At 46.0% G+C, this 19,547-nt stretch overlaps 1 protein-coding gene across 13 annotated transcripts in view; it reads right to left on the reverse strand.

The window, feature by feature from the left end:
• Nucleotides 1–535: 535 nt before the first annotated feature.
• rap1gapa (RAP1 GTPase activating protein a) overlaps nucleotides 536–19,547 on the reverse strand; it is a 475,427-nt gene continuing 456,415 nt past the window's right edge. For 10 of the 13 annotated variants that reach the window (XM_068016826.1, XM_068016824.1, XM_068016829.1 and 7 more), the window contains one exon: nucleotides 536–1,316. In XM_068016826.1, the coding sequence (XP_067872927.1) occupies nucleotides 1,206–1,316 (111 nt within the window). In that variant the 3' untranslated portion in view covers nucleotides 536–1,205. The remainder of the gene's footprint in view (nucleotides 1,317–19,547) is intronic. The other 3 variants (XM_068016833.1, XM_068016831.1, XM_068016830.1) reach the window with 2 other exon arrangements.

Genomic DNA, 19,547 nt, shown 5'->3' on the forward strand with positions numbered 1-19,547 from the left:
CTGTGGAAGAGCCTGTCACTCTAGAATTGGCCTTTATAGCCACTCCAGGCGCTGCTTCACAAACCACTGACCACCTCCAGGCGTGTATCCATTGTCTCTCGAGATAAGGAGGCCCAAAAGACTCGAGATTAGAATTGAAGAACCCTCTAATGATTTTCAAGCTACACCAGATAGTTTCTCTTGTGCTTAGTTCCAAGGACTAAAATGAGCCATGAACTCAAGTGTGAACTCTTACAGTATCTGGCAATTTAGCATTGCTCAGGGTTTGACAGAGAATCCTTGTTACTGTAACTGGTTCAAGAGAAATGACATTTTCCTAGTCTTTGGAAAAACTCAATAACAATCACTGTCAGACTGTGAAGCTTGGGCTGTAATCCATGAATCAGGTTTATTAAAAGGTAAAACTTCAACAGCTGTTAACAGTCGAAACAGCAAGTTTCATTAGCTTTTCAAAATACAGCTGATGCTGGTAAACCCATAGTAATTGTCCATCCCAAGTTACCCTGAGGATATACAAACAAATGGACAGGAAAAGACTCTTTGGGCCATCCAGCTTGTTCAACTCAAGTGAAATGCCTTGCGCATCACAATATCTACACTCCAACTGAAGCAGCTGCTCAGCCTGCTGGTACGATTATTTGTACAACTGGGCTCTTTCAGGCTTGAAGGAAATGGAAGGCAATTATGTAGGTCGAATGATAAATTTAAGTAAGTGTCTCCCAAACATTTATGGCATGGCTTTAGCAGGGGGAATTGACTGTACAGAGATATAGGGCAGTTTTGGAGACTAGCCTTTCTAGCTCCAGTAGGTACAGCTGCAGCTCATATATCTGGGGGGGGGGGCTTTTTTTAAACAAAGAAGTTGGTTGACTTTTGATTGTAACATTTAAGATTTTTATTCTGCATTATTTACAAAAGCATATTTACAATTTTTCCATTCAGCAGTGATGATATTTAGCCAGCTTTAGCAATAATCACCAAAACACAGCAACAATCTCCATAAATAGGCCTAATGCAGTGTTTAACAGTACTCCATGAACTTTACCATTTGTGCTTTTAGACTATATCCAATGACAATATTAACACCAATACACAAGAAATAGACAATCACAACAGTTTCTACACAGAGGCAGTTGAAACTGAATCTCAATCAAAGTGCAATGCAGTTTGAGAATATATTTCTAAATTTCAAAAACTCTTCATTTTTACAACCCTGGTTTCTGCTGGCTTCCTTTAGAGAGTAAGGCGTCATCTTCATTAGTGGCAAACATTCGGGTTCTCCTCAACTCCATCAGTTTGTGCCTCTTTTGGTAATTCTATTAAATCAAAAACATGAAGATTATTCTCAGTGTTATTGATTCAAATTAATACAAATATTAATACAAATTAATATGCAAGCTGAATATGGGTTGTGAAGACTGAAGGCATATTTGGAATTTTCTTTGGAAACAAATTCCTGATCATTTCTGTGGTGGTTGTTTTGGGTCTTTCTAATCTTCTTACCCTTGACTATTTTGACTTTTTTTTTCTTTGATTACTCGAGTGAGTTCCAACTCCCCAAAGCTTTACCTTGTCTCTAATTTTGCTTTAGATGCTTTTGGTATCACGTTTATCAAACAAACCCTGTTCAGTAATGGCTTTTAGCTTCCACATAGTTCCATAAGAAATGATTCTATTTAAAGTTTAAAATATGAGGCAATTTTATCAAATAAGTAATGAGTCTGTGGTTTAATAATTGGTTGTGAGGTGGGAGATGGAGAATAGGGTTAAAGGGCATGTTCTCTGATTGGCAGGATATGACGAGTGGTGTTCTCTAGGGATCCCTTCTAGTTCCTAACTTTTCAACAGATATATAAGTAGCTTGGATAAAGGAATAGAGAGTTGTAAATCCAAGTTTTGCCATGGCACTAAGTTAGGAGGGACAGGAAGTTGCGTTGATTGAAGCAGGAACAAAGTGGTATAGACAGACTAAGTGAGTATTCAAAACTGTCGCAGATGGAATCCAATGTGGGGAAATGTCATCCACTGGGCTCTAAATAGATGAAGATTATTTTCTTAGGGATGAGAGATTACGAACCATGGAAGAGCAAAGGGAATTGGGTGTCTGTGTGGACAGAGCACTAAAAGCTAGTGCACAAGAACAAAAAGTAATCCAAAAGGCAAATGCAACATTGACTTTTATCTCAAGGGAGTTGGAACACAAACAGCAGGAAGTTAGCCTTCAATTGTACAGAGCCTTGGTCAGACCCTACCTGGAGTAGTGTTCCGTTTTAGGGACCACATCTCAGAAATGTAACCCCACTGTTTAAGAAAGGAGGGAGAGAGAAAACAGGGAACTACAGACCTGTTAGCCTGACGTCAGTAGTAGGGAAAATACAAGAAACTATTATAAAGGATGTGATTACTGGACACTTAGAAAATAATGGGCAGAGTCAACATGAATTTATGAAGGGGAAAACATATTTGACAAACGTGTTGAGTTTTTTTTGAGGATGTTACTAGCAGAGTGGATAAGGGGAAACCAGTGGATGTGGTGTATTTGGACTTTCAGAAGGCTTTTGATATAGTCCCACATAAGAGGTTACTAAGCAAAATTAAAATGGCTGGGATTGGGGGCAATATAGTAGCATGGATTGAGGATTGGGTAACAGGCAGTAAACAGAGTAGGAATAAATGGGTCATTCTCAGGTTGGCAGGCTGTGACCAGTGGGGTACCGCAAGGATTAGTCTTTGGGCCCCTGCTGTTCACAATCTATATCAATGATTTGGATGTGGGAACCAATTGTAATATTTCCAAGTTTGCAGATGACACAAAACTTGGTGGGAATGTGAGTTGTGAGGAGGATGCAAAGAGGCTTCAATGGGATTTGGATAGGCTGATTGAGTGGGCAAGAACATGGCAGATTGAATATAATGTGGATAAGTGTGTGAGGTTATCCACTTTGGTAGGAGGAACAGAGGTGCAGAGTATTTCTTAAATGGTGAAAGACTAGAAAGTGCTGATGTCCAAAGGGACCTAGATGTTCTTGTTCATAAGTCACTGAAAGTTAGCATGCAGGTGCAGCAAGCAATTAGGAAGGCAAACAGTATGTTAGCCTTTATCGCAAGAGGATTTAAGCCTAGGAGCAAAGAAGTCTTGCTTCAATTGTATTGAGCATTGGTGAGGCCGCACCTGGACTATTGTGTAGTTCTGGTCCCCTTGCCTGAGCAAGGATAGACTTGCCATAGAAGGAGTGCAGCAGAGGTTCACCAGACTGATTTCCTGGATGGTGGGTTTGGCATATGAGGAGAAATTTGAGGAGACTGGGCCTATATTCTCTGGAGTTTAGAAGAATGAGAGGCGATCTCATAGAAACTTAGAAAATTCTTAAAGGGATAGATAGGGTAGTTGCAAAAACATCGACATAGAAACATAGAAAATAGGAGGGGTAGGCCATTCGGCCCTTCGGGCCTGCTCTGCCATTCAAAAAAGATCATGGCTGATTCAGTACCCTGTTCCTGCTTTCTCCCCATATCCTTTGATCCCTTTGGCATTAAGAAATATATCTATCTCCTTCTTGAATGTATTTAATGACTTGGCCTCCACTGCCTTCTGCGGTAGAGAATTCCACAGGTTCACCACCCTCTGAGTGAAGAAATTTCTCCTCATCTCAGTTCTAAATGGCATACCCCGTAGCATGAGACTGACCCCTGGTTCTGGACTCCCCAGCCATCGGGAATATCCTCCCTGCATCTAGCTTGTCTAGTTCTGTTAGAATTTTATAGGTTTCTATGAGATCCCCTCTCATTCTTCTAAACTCCAGTGAATATAGGCCTGGTCGACCCAATCTCTCCACATACGTCAATCCTGCCATCCCTGGAATCAGCCTAGTAAATCTTCTTTGCACTCCCTCCATGGCAAGAACATCCTTCCTCAGATAAGGAGACCAAAACTGCACACAATACTCCAGATGTGGTCTCACCAAGGCCCTGTATAACTGCAGTAAGACATCCTTGCTCCTGTACTCAAATCCTCTTGCAATGAAGGCCAACATACCATTCACCTTCCTAACTGCTTGCTGCACCTGAATGCTTGCTTTCAGCGACAGGTGTACAAGGACACCCAGGTCTCTTTGGATAATGTCACATTTATCCATGTTATATTGCATCTGCCATGCATTTGCTCACTCAGCCAACGTCCAAATCACATTGGAGCCTCTTTGCATCCTCCTCACAGCTCACATTCCCCCCAGCTTTGTGTCGTCTGCAACTTTGGAAATATTACATTTAGTTTCCTCACCCAAGTCATTACTATATATTGTGAATAGCTGGGGCCCAAGCACTGATCCCTGTGGTACCCCACTAGTCACTGCCTGCCACCCGGAAAAAGACCCATTTATGCCTACTCTCTGTTTCCTGTTTGTCAACCATTTCTCAATCCATGCCAGTATATTACCCCCCAATCCCATGTGCTTTAATTTTGCCAACTAACCTCTTGTCGTGACACTTGTCGTGTCTCCCACCCGCCCTCCTCCTCTAACCAAAAAAAAAGGACTCGGTGGGGTGTTTATAAGGTAAGGCTTTTTCGATTTCTCTGGTTTATTGTGATTGGTAAAAACTTTTCGTTCCTTTTTCATTTAACTAAGTTAAGCTTAAGATTAAAAATGGCAGGAGATCTCAGACCCGTGTCATGCTCCTCTTGCTCAATGTGGGAGCTCAGGGACATGGCTGATGTCCCTGACTCCTTCACGTGCAGGAAGTGTGTCCAACTGGAGCTCTTGTTAGACCGCATGACGGCTCTCGAGCTGCGGATGGACTCACTTTGGAGCATGCGCGATGCTGAGGAGGTCGTGGATAGCACGTTTAGTGAATTGGTCACACCGCAGATTAGGATTGCTGAGGGAGAAAGGGAATGGGTGACCAAAAGGCAGAGAAAGAGCAGGAAGGCAGCGCAGCAGTCCCCTGCGGTCATCTCCCTCCAAAACAAGTATACCGTTTTGGATACTGTTGGGGGAGATGGCTCACCAGGGGAAGGCAGCAGTAGCCAGGTCCATGGCACCGTGGCTGGCTCTGCTGTTCAGAAGGGCGGGAAAAAGAGTGGAAGGGCTATAGTCGTAGGGGATTCGATTGTAAGGGGAGTAGATAGGCGGTTCTGTGGTCGAAAACGAGGCTCCCGAATGGTATGTTGCCTCCCAGGTGCACGGGTCAGGGACGTCTCAGATCGGCTGCAGAACATTCTAAAGGGGGAGGGTGAACAGCCAGTTGTCATTGTGCACATAGGCACTAATGATATAGGTAAAAAACGGGATGAGGTCCTATAAGCAGAGTTTAGGGAGTTAGGAGCCAAGTTAAAAAGTAGGACCTCAGAGGTAGTAATCTCAGGATTACTACCAGTGCCACGTGATAGTCAGAGTAAAAATGAAAGAATAGTCAGGATGAATGCGTGGCTTGAGAGATGGTGCAGGAAGGAGGGGTTCAGATTTTTGGGACATTGGGACCGGTTCTGGGGGAGGTGGGACTATTACAAATTGGACGGTCTACACCTGGGCCGGACTGGAACCAATGTCCTTGGAGGTGCTTTTGCTAACGCTGTTGGGGAGGGTTTAAACTAATGTGGCAGGGGGGTGGGAACCAATTGAGGTCAGTTGACAGTAAGGAGGTAGTAACAAAAGCCTGTAAGGAACTAGATAATGAAGTCAGTGTGACTAAGGGGAAGAGCAGGCAGGGAGCAGATGATGAATATAAAGGGACTGGTGGTCTGAGGTGCATTTGTTTTAATGCAAGAAGTGTAGTAGGTAAGGCAGATGAACTTAGGGCTTGGATTAGTACCTGGGAGTATGATGTTATTGCTATTACTGAGACTTGGTTGAGGGAAGGGCATGATTGGCAACTAAATATCCCAGGATATCGATGCTTCAGGCGGGATAGAGAGGGAGGTAAAAGGGGTGGAGGAGTTGCATTACTGGTCAAAGAGGATATCACAGCTGTGCTGAAGGAGGGCACTATGGAGGACTCGAGCAGTGAGGCAATATGGACAGAACTCAGAAATAGGAAGGGTACGGTAACAATGTTGGGGCTATACTACAGGCCTCCCAACAGCGAGCGTGAGATAGAGGTACAAATATGTAAACAGATTATGGAAAGATGTAGGAGCAACAGGGTGGTGGTGATAGGAGATTTTAATTTTCCCAACATTGACTGGGATTCGCTTAGTGTTAGAGGTCCAGATGGAGCAGAATTTGTAAGGAGCATCCAGGAAGGTTTTCTAGAGCAGTATGTAAATAGTCCAACTCGGGAAGGGGCCATACTGGACCTGGTGTTGGGGAATGAGCCCGGCCAGGTTGTTGAAGTTTCAGTAGGGGACTACTTTGGGAATAGTGATCACAATTCCGTAAGCTTTAAAATACTCATGGACAAAGACGAGAGTGGTCCTAAAGGAAGAGTGCTAAATTGGGGAAAGGCCAACTATACCAAAATTCGGCAGGAGCTGGGAAATGTAGATTGGGAGCAGCTGTTTGAAGGTAAATCCACATGTGATATGTGGGAGGCTTTTAAAGAGAGGTTGATTAGCGTTCAGGAGAGACATGTTCCTGTGAAAATGAGGGATAGAAATGGCAAGATTAGGGAACCATGGATGACAGGTGAAATTGTGAGACTAGCTAAGAGGAAAAAGGAAGCATACATAAGGTGTAGGCGGCTGATGAAAGACGAAGCTTTGAAAGAATATCGGGAATGTAGGACCAATCTGAAACGAGGAATTAAGAGGGCTAAAAGGGGTCATGAAATATCTTTAGCAAACAGGGTTAAGGAAAATCCCAAAGCCTTTTATTCATTCTTTCTTTTGGGCCTCCTTATCTCGAGAGACAATGGATACGCGCCTGGAGGTGGTCAGTGGTTTGTGAAGCAGCGCCTGGAGTGGCTATAAAGGCCAATTCTGGAGTGACAGGCTCTTCCACAGGTGCTGCAGAGAAATTTGTTTGTTGGGGCTGTTGCACAGTTGGCTCTCCCCTTGCGCCTCTGTCTTTTTTCCTGCCAACTACTAAGTCTCTTCGACTCGCCACAATTTAGCCCTGTCTTTATGGCTGCCCGCCAGCTCTGGCGAATGCTGGCAACTGACTCCCACGACTTGTGATCAATGTCACACGATTTCATGTCGCGTTTGCAGACGTCTTTATAACGGAGACATGGACGGCCGGTGGGTCTGATACCAGTGGCGAGCTCGCTGTACAATGTGTCTTTGGGGATCCTGCCATCTTCCATGCGGCTCACATGGCCAAGCCATCTCAAGCGCCGCTGACTCAGTAGTGTGTATAAGCTGGGGGTGTTGGCCGCTTCAAGGACTTCTGTGTTGGAGATATAGTCCTGCCACCTGATGCCAAGTATTCTCCGAAGGCAGCGAAGATGGAATGAATTGAGACGTCGCTCTTGGCTGGCATACGTTGTCCAGGCCTCGCTGCCGTAGAGCAAGGTACTGAGGACACAGGCCTGATACACTCGGACTTTTGTGTTCCGTGTCAGTGCGCCATTTTCCCACACTCTCTTGGCCAGTCTGGACATAGCAGTGGAAGCCTTACCCATGCGCTTGTTGATTTCTGCATCTAGAGACAGGTTACTGGTGATAGTTGAGCCTAGGTAGGTGAACTCTTGAACCACTTCCAGAGCGTGGTCGCCAATATTGATGGATGGAGCATTTCTGACATCCTGCCCCATGATGTTCGTTTTCTTGAGGCTGATGGTTAGGCCAAATTCATTGCAGGCAGACGCAAACCTGTCGATGAGACTCTGCAGGCATTCTTCAGTGTGAGATGTTAAAGCAGCATCGTCAGCAAAGAGGAGTTCTCTGATGAGGACTTTCCGTACTTTAGACTTCGCTCTTAGACGGGCAAGGTTGAACAACCTGCCCCCTGATCTTGTGTGGAGGAAAATTCCTTCTTCAGAGGATTTGAACGCATGTGAAAGCAGCAGGGAGAAGAAAATCCCAAAAAGTGTGGGTGCGAGAACACAGCCCTGTTTCACACCACTCAGGATAGGAAAGGGCTCTGATGAGGAGCCACCATGTTGAATTGTGCCTTTCATATTGTCATGGAATGAGGTGATGATACTTAGTAGCTTTGGTGGACATCCGATCTTTTCTAGTAGTCTGAAGAGACCACGTCTGCTGACGAGGTCAAAGGCTTTGGTGAGATCAATGAAAGCAATGTAGAGGGGCATCTGTTGTTCACGGCATTTCTCCTGTATCTGACGAAGGGAGAACAGCATGTCAATAGTCGCTCTCTCTGCACGAAAGCCACACTGTGCCTCAGGGTAGACGCGCTCGGCCAGCTTCTGGAGCCTGTTCAGAGCGACTCGAGCAAAGACTTTCCCCACTATGCTGAGCAGGGAGATTCCACGGTAGTTGTTGCAGTCACCGCGGTCACCTTTGTTTTTATAGAGGGTGATGATGTTGGCATCGCGCATGTCCTGGGGTACTGCTCCCTCGTCCCAGCACAGGCATAGCAGTTCATGTAGTGCTGAGAGTATAGCAGGCTTGGCACTCTTGATTATTTCAGGGGTAATGCTGTCCTTCCCAGGGGCTTTTCCGCTGGCTAGGGAATCAATGGCATCACTGAGTTCCGATTTGGTTGGCTGTATGTCCAGCTCATCCATGACTGGTAGAGGCTGGGCTGCATTGAGGGCAGTCTCAGTGACAGCATTCTCCCTGGAGTACAGTTCTAGGTAGTGCTCAACCCAGCGGTCCATCTGTTTGCGTTGGTCAGTGATTATGTCCCCCGATTTAGATTTGAGGGGGGTGATCTTCTTGATGGTTGGCCCAAGAGCTCTCTTCATGCCATCATACATTCCTCTGATGTTTCCGGTGTCTGAGGCCAGCTGAATATGACTGCATAGGTGTTGCCAGTAGTCGTTTGCGCAACGCCTAGCCGTTCTTTGTGCAGTACTTCTGGCTGCTTTAAGTGCTGCGGATGTTAAATCGCTGGGGGCTTTCTTGTAGTTCAAAAGTGCAATGCGCTTAGCGGCTATGACAGGTTCCAGCTCTTCATTATGAGATTGAAACCAGTCTGCATTTCTCTTCGCACTTTTGCCGTAGGTGGTCAAAGCTGACTCATAGATGGCGTCTCTGATGTGGGCCCACTTGGTCTCAGCATCCCCTGTGGGAGTGTTTTGAAGGGCTGTTACAAGTGAATTTAGAAATTTTTGTAACAGCTGTGGGTGAGAAATTCTGCTCGTGTTGATGCGCGGGTGGCCCTTCTGCTTGGAATGATGCAACTTCTTTGGTCTGAGTCTAACCTTGCTGCACACCAGGGAGTGGTCGGTGTCGCAGTCCGCACTGTGGAAGCTGCGTGTGATTTGAACACTGTTTAAGGCGGCTCGCCTTGTGACAATGAGGTCTAGCTGGTGCCAACGACGTGATCTTGGGTGCCTCCATGAAACCTGGTGACAGGGTTTAGTGTGAAAGAACGAGTTGGTGATGCAGAGGTTATGATAGGTACACAACTCAAGCAGTCTCTGCCCGTTCTCATTCATCCTTCCAACGCCATAGCGCCCAAGGCAGGAGGGCCATGAGTCATGGTCGGCCCCAACCCTGGCATTAAAGTCCCCCAGCAGGAATAGGTGTTCAGTGTTGGGGATGCTGCTAATGATGTTATGGAGTTGTTCATAGAACTGGTCTTTAGCTTCAGGTGCGGAACAGAGTGTTGGAGCATAGATGCTGAGTAGGTGTACTGGACCAGAGGTGGTGAGCAGTCGGATGGACAGTATGCGTTCCGAGCCATTTGAGGGAGGCTCTATCATGCTGAGCAAGGAGTTTCTGATGGCGAAGCCCACTCCATGCTGTCTTGGTTCTTCAGGATCCCTGCCCTGCCAGAAGAAGGTGTAGTCTTGCTCTGCTAGAGAGCCACTCGCGGGGAGGCTGGGCAACAGGAGAAAGAGGGTAACTAGAGAAAGGATTGGCCCACTAAAGGACAAAGGAGGAATGTTATGCTTGGAGTCAGAGAAAATGAGTGAGATTCTAAACGAGTACTTTGCATCGGTATTCACCGAGGAGAGGGACATGACGGATGTTGAGGTTAGGAACAGATGTTTGATTACTCTAGGTCAAGTCGGCATAAGGAGGGAGGAAGTGTTGGGTATTCTAAAGGGCATTAAGGTGGACAAGTCCCCAGGTCCGGATGGGATCTATCCCAGGTTACTGAGGGAAGCGAGAGAGGAAATAGTTCGGGCCTTAACAGATATCTTTGCAGCATCCTTAAACACGGGTGAGGTCCCGGAGGACTGGAGAATTGCTAATGTTGTCCCCTTGTTTAAGAAGGGTAGCAGGGATAATCCAGGTAATTATAGACCGGTGAGCCTGACGTCAGTGGTAGGGAAGCTGCTGGAGAAGATACTGAGGGATAGGATCTATTCCCATTTGGAAGAAAATGGGCTCTTCAGTGATAGGCAACATGGTTTTGTGCAGGGAAGGTCATGTCTTACCAACTTAATAGAATTCTTTGAGGAAGTGACAAAGTTGATTGATGAGGGAAGGGCTGTCGATGTCATATACATGGACTTCAGTAAGGCGTTTGATAAGGTTCCCCATGGCAGGCTGATGGAGAAAGTGAAGGCGCTTGGGGTCCAAGGTGTACTAGCTAGATGGATAAAGAACTGGCTGGGCAACAGGAGACAGAGAGTAGCAGTAGAGGGGAGTTTCTCAAAATGGAGACGTGTGACCAGTGGTGTTCCACAGGGATCCGTGCTGGGACCACTGTTGTTTGTGATATACATTAATGATTTGGAGGAAAGTATAGGTGGACTGATTAGCAAGTTTGCAGACGACACTAAGATTGGTGGAGTAGCAGATAGTGAAGGGGACTGTCAGAGAATACAGCAGAATATAGATATATTAGAGAGTTGGGCAGAGAAATGGCAGATGGAGTTCAATCAGGGCAAATGCGAGGTGATGCATTTTGGAAGATCCAATTCAAGAGTGAACTATACAGTAAATGGAAAAGTCCTGGGGAAAATTGATGTCCAGAGAGATTTGGGTGTTCAGGTCCACTGTTCCCTGAAGGTGGCAACGCAGGTAAATAGAGTGGTCAAGAAGGCATACGGCATGCTTTCCTTCATCGGACGGGGCATTGAGTACAAGAGTTGGCAGGTCATGTTACAGTTGTATAGGACTTTGGTTCGGCCACATTTGGAATACTGCGTACAGTTCTGGTCGCCACATTACCAAAAGGATGTGGATGCTTTGGAGAGGGTGCAGAGGAGGTTCACCAGGATGTTGCCTGGTATGGAGGGCGCTAGCTATGAAGAGAGGTTGAGTAGATTAGGATTATTTTCATTAGAAAGACGGAGGTTGAGGGGGGACCTGATAGAGGTGTACAAAATCATGAGAGGTATAGACAGGGTGGACAGCAAGAGGCTTTTTCCCAGAGTAGGGGTTTCAATTACTAGAGGACACGAGTTCAAAGTGAAAGGGGAAATGTTTAGGGGGGATATGCGTGGAAAGTTCTTTACGCAGAGGGTGGTGGGCACCTGGAACGCGTTGCCAGCGGAGGTGGTAGACGCGGGCACGATGGAGTCTTTTAAGATGTATCTAGACAGATACATGAATGGGCAGGAAGAAAAGAGATACAGAACCTAAGAAAATAGGCGACATGTTTAGAGAGAGGATCTGGATCGGCGCAGGCTTGGAGGGCCGAAGGGCCTGTTCCTGTGCTGTAATTATCTTTGTTCTTATGTGGGACCTTATCAAAAGCCTTCTGAAAATCCAAATACACCACATCCACTGGTTCTCCCTGATCTATTCTACTACTTACATCCTCAAAAAACTCCAGTAGATTTGTTGAGCATGATTTCCCTTTCTCAAAGCCATGCTGACTTTATCCAATTCCCATTTATGCTTTCCAGGTGTTCTGCTATCACATCCTTTATAATGGACTCTAGCATTTTCCCTACTACTGATGTAAGGATAAGAGTCTGTAACTCTGTTTTTTCTCCCTCCTTTTTTGAATAGTGGGGTTACAAAGGATGATTCCCCTGGCTGTGGGGTCTAGAACCAGGTGACACAATCACAGAGTAAGGGGCCAGCAATTTAAGACTAAATTGAGGAGGAACTTCTTCACTCAGGTTGGTGAATCTTTGGAATTCTCCGCTCCAGAGGATGTTGGAAGCTCAGGGCACTGAGTAAGTTCAAGACGGAGATTGATAGATTTCTAGTTGCTAATGACATCAAGGGATATGGGGATAGTGCGGGAATATGGCATTGAGGTAGATGATCAGCCATGATCTAGAATGGCGGAGCAGGCTCGAAGGGCTGAATGGCCTACTCCTGCTCATATGTTCCTAGAGAGGATATATTAGCTTTGGAGGTGGTACAGTGCAATCGTCTTCAGCTGCTTCATCAATGGCCTTCCTTTCATCATAAGGTCAGAAGTGTTGATGTTCGCTGATGATTGCACAATGTTCAGCACCATTCGCGACTCCTCAGATACTGAAGCAGTCAGTGTAGAAATGCAGCAAGACCTGGACAATATCCAGGCTTGGGCTGATAAATGGCAAGTAACATTCGCGCCACACAAGTGCCAGGCAATGACCATCTCCCCTTGACATTCAATGGCATTATGATCTCTGAATCCCCCACTATCAACATCCTGGGGCTTACCATTGACCAGAAACTGAACTGGAGTAGCCATATAAATGCTGTGGCTACAAGAGTAGGTCAGAGGCCTGCATGGGTGCAGCTCCAACAACACTCGAAGCTCGACACCATCCAGGACAAAGCAACCCGCTTGACTGGCACCCCATCCACAAACATTCACTCCGTCCAGCACCAGCGTACAGTGGCAGCAGTGTGTACCATCTACAAGATGCACTGCAGCAATGCACCAAGGCTCCTTAGACAGCACCTTCCAAACCTGTGACCTCAATCACCGAGAAGGACAAGGGCAGCCATTGCATGGGAACACCACCACTTACCTGCAAGTTCCCCTCCAAGTTACACGCCATCCTGACCTGGAACTATATTGCCGTTCCTTCACTGTCGCTGGGTCAAAATCCTGGAACTCCCTTCCTAACAGCACTGTGGGTGTACCTACCTCACAGACTGCAGCGGTTCAAGAAGGCAGCTCACCACCACCTTCCCATGGGCAATAAATGCTGGCCTAGCCAGCGACGCCCACAGCTCATGAATGAATTTTTAAAAGAAGAATTTGATAGAGTAGATACAGAGAAGCTATTTTCTCAGGTGGACACAACCAGAATAAGGAGACACAATCTTGAAAATTTAGAGCTTGGCTGCTCAAGAGTGTAATTAAGAAGCACTTTTTCACAAAGTAATGAAAATCTGGATCTCTGTCCCCCAAAAGGCACTGGATGGGGAGTGTTGGGCGGGGAGGGAGCGGGTGGCAATTGACATTTTTCTGACTGGGATTAACAGGTTTGTATGAGGTGAGGGCATTGAGGGATATGGATCAATGGTGGGTAAACGTAGTTGAGAGATCAGGCATGATCTATTTGAATAGCAGAATAGACTGTGTACAGTATAGAATAAGGAGTATTTTACTCCTGATTACACTACCCTGTGTACAGCATCAGCTCAGGGGACTGAATGCTCTGTTCAGCTTCCTATGAATTGTCTGTTAAAACAATTATATATTTACCTAGCTCCATAGTAGATAAAAATGATCTTCCATAAATATTAAGAGCAAAACTAAGCTTTTTAAAAAAAAATTATTTTTCAAGCATTTTGATTCATCATTTCTAAGATTTTTCCACAGCCTCCAGACTTTTCAGATTTTTAAATTGTCTTATGAGATTTTTCAACTGTTGACCAGAAACAATTTTTCATGAACTGGTTTTTAGTTAACAGTTCCTCCTATATTTAAGATCTAACCCCTCAATCAAAAGGGAACTGATAGCCAAATACAAACAGGATCAACTCTATACACATTTGCAAATCACATGTTGGATTTCTTACCAGGGAGACCATAAAAACATGCTTTTGCACATTGTACTGAGGCAGGCCTTGCCTTGTGTACAACCTTAGTGCTAACTGGCATCAAATTGCATAATAACTGACTTTCAAACAGAGACTAACTAATGCAAAACTTCAGACAAAATCATACATCACTTTTACCTAGTGATTGTTTTTGACAATTAATACATTGGCTATTTTATAATTGTCATAGTAACTTGTTAGCTTAAAATATGAGTATCTCTTATCAGGACACCTTTAAATAACAATAGAAAACAGTGAAATCTGTAAATTAGACACCTTCAGGATTGGCACAGCTGTCTTTTTATTTTGCAGGTGTCCTTATTTTCAAAATGGTCATAGTATGCATTGTAGAAAATGTCAGAATGGGGAGTCTACAGCATCTACAGTGGCAGAGAAACTGCTCTAGCCTTGGGATCGAGCTGTGCCAGTATTCAATTGCAGAGAGAGAGCCGTTTCTCTGCTTCCATGGATGCTGGGTAAAGAGCTCCCCTTTCCACAAAACCTGTTCTTTCACAAACCCGACTGCTGCTTTGCACTGACCTGTGTGTCCCATGTTTAATGAAACAGCTTGGTGCACTGAAGGCTGTCTGCAATTTGTAATTTGCCAGTGCCCGTGGTTTCAGAGTGCCTCTTGCAAATTTTAACCATGTAAGTTATTTGGGTTGGTAAATGAGTGCCTGTTTTATAGGTGTCCATTTTTGGGAGTGTCTGTTTTATACAGATTTCACTGTACTAACAACACCGTGGGAGCTGAATGAGAGCAGTTGAAGAGCATGCGGGTGGAAGAACAGAATAATTAACGCACAGCTGTAAGAACACAATTGCCGAAGCACTCAAGGTAATTACTAGACCTTGCACTGACGTTCGATGTGCACCTTGGTTGGCAAAACTTGTTCCCTTTGGGGAGGCAACTGAGCAACAGCTTCATAGTGATGTCATGTTCAATCCACCCCCTAACCTCACATTCAACATCCTCATTCTCTACCCCTCAAAGTACAATAAAAATGTTCTCATATTTTCACTGTTTTCCTCCCTCAGTCTCTACACAGAACGACTTCTCATCCTCAGTGCTTTCAACCTCCACCTCAATTCATCATGTGCTCTGGCACAGAGTCTGTCCCTGTTGCTCAGAAGGGAAGGGGGAAGAGGAGCAGAGCATTAGTCTTTGGGGACTCCATAGTTAGGGGAACAGATAGGAGGTTCTGTGGGAACGAGATAGACTCACGGTTGGTGTGTTGCCTCCCAGGTGCCAGGGTTCGTGATGTCTCGGATCGTGTTTTTGGGATCCTTAAGGGGGAGGGGGAGCAGCCCCAAGTCGTGGTCCACATAGGCACCAACGACATAGGTAGGAAGAGAGATGGGGATTTAAGGCAGAAATTCAGGGAGCTAGGGTGGAAGCTTAGAGCAAGAACAAACAGAGTTGTTATCTCTGGGTTGTTGCCCGTGCCACGTGCTAGCGAAGCGAGGAATAGGGAGAGAGAGGAGTTGAACACGTGGCTGCAGGGATGGTGTAGGAGGGAGGGTTTTGGTTTCCTGGATAATTGGGGCTCTTTCTGGGGTAGGTGGGACCTCTACAAACAGGATGGTCTTCACCTGAACCAGAGGGGTACCAATATCCTGGGGGGTAGATTTGCTAGTGCTCTTCGGGGGGGTTTAAACTAATTCAGCAGGGGAATGGGAACCTAAATTGTAGTTCCAGTGTACAGGATGTTGAGAGTAGTGAGGTCAGGGATAAGGTTACAAGGACGCAAGAGGGCACTGGCAAGCAAGAACTTGGTTTAAAGTGTGTCCACTTCAACGCCAGGAGCATCCGGAATAAGGTGGGTGAGCTTGCAGCATGGGTTGGTACCTGGGATCTCGATGTTGTGGCCATTTCGGAGACATGGGTGGGGCAGGAATGGATGTTGCAGGTTCCGGGATTTAGATGTTTCAGTAAGAACAGAGAAGATGGTAAAAGAGGGGGGGGTGTGGCATTGTTAATCAAGGAGAGTATTACGGCGGCAGAAAGGACGTTTGAGGACTCGTCTACTGAGGTAGTATGGGCCGAGGTTAGAAACAGGAGAGGAGAGGTCACCCTGTTGGGAGTTTTCTATAGACCTCCGAATAGTTCCAGAGATGTAGAGGAAAGGATAGCGAAGATGATTCTCGACAGGAGCGAGAGTAACAGGGTAGTTGTTATGGGGGGACTTTAACTTTCCAAATATTGACTGGAAATACTATAGTTCGAGTACTTTAGATGGGTCAGTTTTTGTCCAGTGTGTGCAGGAGGGTTTTCTGACACAGTATGTAGACAGGCCAACCAGGGGCGATGCCACATTGGATTTGGTACTGGGTAATGAACCCGGCCAGGTGTTAGATTTAGATTTAGATGTAGGTGAGCACTTTGGTGATAGTGATCACAATTCGGTTAGGTTTACCTGAGCGATGGGCAGGGACAGGTATATACCGCAGGGCAAGAATTATAGCTGGGGGAAAGGAAATTATGATGCAATTAGGCAAGATTTAGGATGCGTAGATGGGGAAGGAAACTGCAGGGGATGGGCACAATCGAAATGTGGAGCTTATTCAAGGAGCAGCTACTGCGTGTCCTTGATAAGTATGTACCTGTCAGGCAGGGAGGAAGTTGTCGAGCAAGGGAGCCGTGGTTTACTAAAGAAGTTGAAGCGCTTGTCAAGAGGAAGAAGGCGGCTTATGTTAGGATGAGACGTGAAGGCTCAGTTAGGGCGCTTGAGAGTTACAAGCTAGCCAGGAAGGATCTAAAGGGAGAGCTAAGAAGAGCGAGGAGAGGACACGAGAAGTCATTGGCGGATAGGATCAAGGAAAACCCTAAGGCTTTCTATAGGTATATCAGGAATAAAAGAATGACTAGAGTTAGATTAGGGCCAATCAAGGATAGTAGTGGGAAGTTGTGTGTGGAATCAGAGGAGATAGGGGAAGCGTTAAATGAATATTTTTCGTCAGTATTTACAGTAGAGAAAGAAAATGTTGTCGAGGAGAATACTGAGATTCAGACTACTAGGCTAGATTGGATTGAGGTTCACAAGGAGGAGGTTTGGAAAGTGTGAAAATAGGTAAATCCCCTGGGCCAGATGGGATTTATCCTAGGATTCTCTGGGAAGCCAGGGAGGAGATTGCAGAGCCTTTGACCTTGATCTTTATGTCGTCATTGTCGACAGGAATAGTGCCGGAAGACTGGAGGATAGCAAATGTTGTCCCCTTGTTCAAGAAGGGGAGTAGAGACAGCCCTGGTAATTATAGACCTGTGAGCCTTACTTCGGTTGTGGGTAAAATGTTGGAAAAGGTTATAAGAGACAGGATTTATAATCATCTTGAAAAGAATAAGTTCATTAGCGATAGCACGGTTTTGTGAAGGGTAGGTCGTGCCTCACAAACCTTATTGAGTTTTTCGAGAAGGTGACCAAACAGGTGGATGAGGGTAAAGCAGTGGATGTGGTGTATATGGATTTCAGTAAGGCGTTTGATAAGGTTCCCCACGGTAGGCTATTGCAGAAAATACAGAAGTATGGGGTTGAAGGTGATTTAGAGCTTTGGATCAGAAATTGGCTAGCTGACAGAGGCTGGTGGTTGATGGCAAATGTTCATCCTGGAGTTTAGTTACTAGTGGTGTACCGCAAGGATCTGTTTTGGGGCCACTGCTGTTTGTCATTTTTATAAATGACCTGGATGAGGGTGTGGAAGGGTGGGTTAGTAAATTTGCGGATGACACGAAGGTCGGTGGAGTTGTGGATAGTTCCGAAGGATGTTGTAGGGTACAGAGGGACATAGATAGGCTGCAGAGCTGGGCTGAGAGATGGCAAATGGAGTTTAATGCGGAAAAGTGTGAGGTGATTCACTTTGGAAGGAGTAACAGGAATGCAGAGGACTGGGCTAATGGGAAGATTCTTGGTAGTGTAGATGAGCAGAGAGATCTTGGTGTCCAGGTACATAAATCCCTGAAAGTTGCTACCCAGGTTAATAGGGCTGTTAAGAAGGCATATGGTGTGTTAGCTTTTATTAGTAGGGGGATCGAGTTTCGGAGCCACGAGGTCATGCTGCAGCTGTACAAAACTCTGGTGAGGCCGCACCTGGAGTATTGCGTGCAGTTCTGGTCACCGCATTATAGGAAGGATGTGGAAGCTTTGGAAAGGGTTTTTGATTAGAGATACAGCACTGAAACAGGCCCTTCGGCCCACCGAGTCTGTGCCGAACATCAACCACCCATTTATACTAACCCTACACTAATCCCATATTCCCAACAAACATCCCCACCTGTCCCTATATTTCCCTACCACCTACCTATACTAGTGACAATTTATAATGGCCAATTTACCTATCAACCTGCAAGTCTTTTTGGCTTGTGGGAGGAAACCGGAGCACCCGGAGAAAACCCACGCAGACACAGGGAGAACTTGCAAACTCCACACAGGCAGTACCCAGAATCGAACCCGGGTCCCTGGAGCTGTGAGGCTGCGGTGCTAACCACTGCGCCACTGTGCCGCCCTCTGTGCAGAGGAGATTTACTAGGATGTTGCCTGGTATGGGGGGAAGGTCTTATGAGGAAAGGCTGAGGGACCTGAGGTTGTTTTCGTTGGAGAGAAGGAGGAGGAGAGGTGACTTAATGGAGACATACAAGATAATCAGAGGGTTAGATAGGGTGGATAGTGAGAGTCTTTTTCCTCGGATGGTGATGGCAAACACGAGGGGACATAGCTTTAAGTTGAGGGGTGATAGATATAGGACAGATGTCAGAGGTAGTTTCTTTACTCAGAGTAGTAGGGGCGTGGAACGCCCTGCCTGCAACAGTAGTAGACTCGCCAACTTTAAGGGCATTTAATTGGTCATTGGATAGACATATGGATGAAAATGGAATAGTGTAGGTCAGATGCTTTCACAGGTCGGCGCAACATCGAGGGCCGAAGGGCCTGTACTGCGCTGTAATGTTCTACTGTTCTCCCTCCATGTAAAATCCCCAACCCATATTCACAGCCACCTCCTTGTCCTTGCCATCTCACATGATGTTGCTGGTCCCATCGTATCGAACGGAGAAAAGGCCTTCTCTGATCACTTCCTTGTATCACTCTCCACCCACAGCCCCCTTCCATGCCCCAACTGTGCTTCCTTCTGTAACCGGCCCTGGAAAAATCTATTCCCCATTCACTTACAACTACACTTTCAAAATCCCAATTGTCTAGCCTTTGGCCCTTTGTTCACCCCAACATTTCTGCAGCTACTGATTTGCCAACCACACCCTCACCTCCACCTTTGACACCCTCGTCCCCATTAAAACCATTACTCTCTCACCCTGGTATGGTCCTCATCTCCGCTTCCTTAAATCCAAGGGACGGAGACTTGAAAGGATTTGGTGGACAGCCATTCACCACCAAATCTGGTTGGAACACATAAACCATTATCAGGACCTGCTCTTGTTTTCTCATTATTCCCAATCATCCTGCAATGCAGAGATGACTGCTGGCTTCTTTACTGCAAACCATCTGCTTCAACCCCTCTTTCCCCTGTCTCCTCCATCCCCACCACCAAACATAAGTGCAAGGAACTCATGGACGTCTTTGAGCAGCCTCTGCTGTGCCCC

This window comes from Heterodontus francisci, chromosome 37, assembly GCF_036365525.1.
Source record: "Heterodontus francisci isolate sHetFra1 chromosome 37, sHetFra1.hap1, whole genome shotgun sequence".
Taxonomy (NCBI): Eukaryota; Metazoa; Chordata; class Chondrichthyes; order Heterodontiformes; family Heterodontidae; genus Heterodontus; species Heterodontus francisci.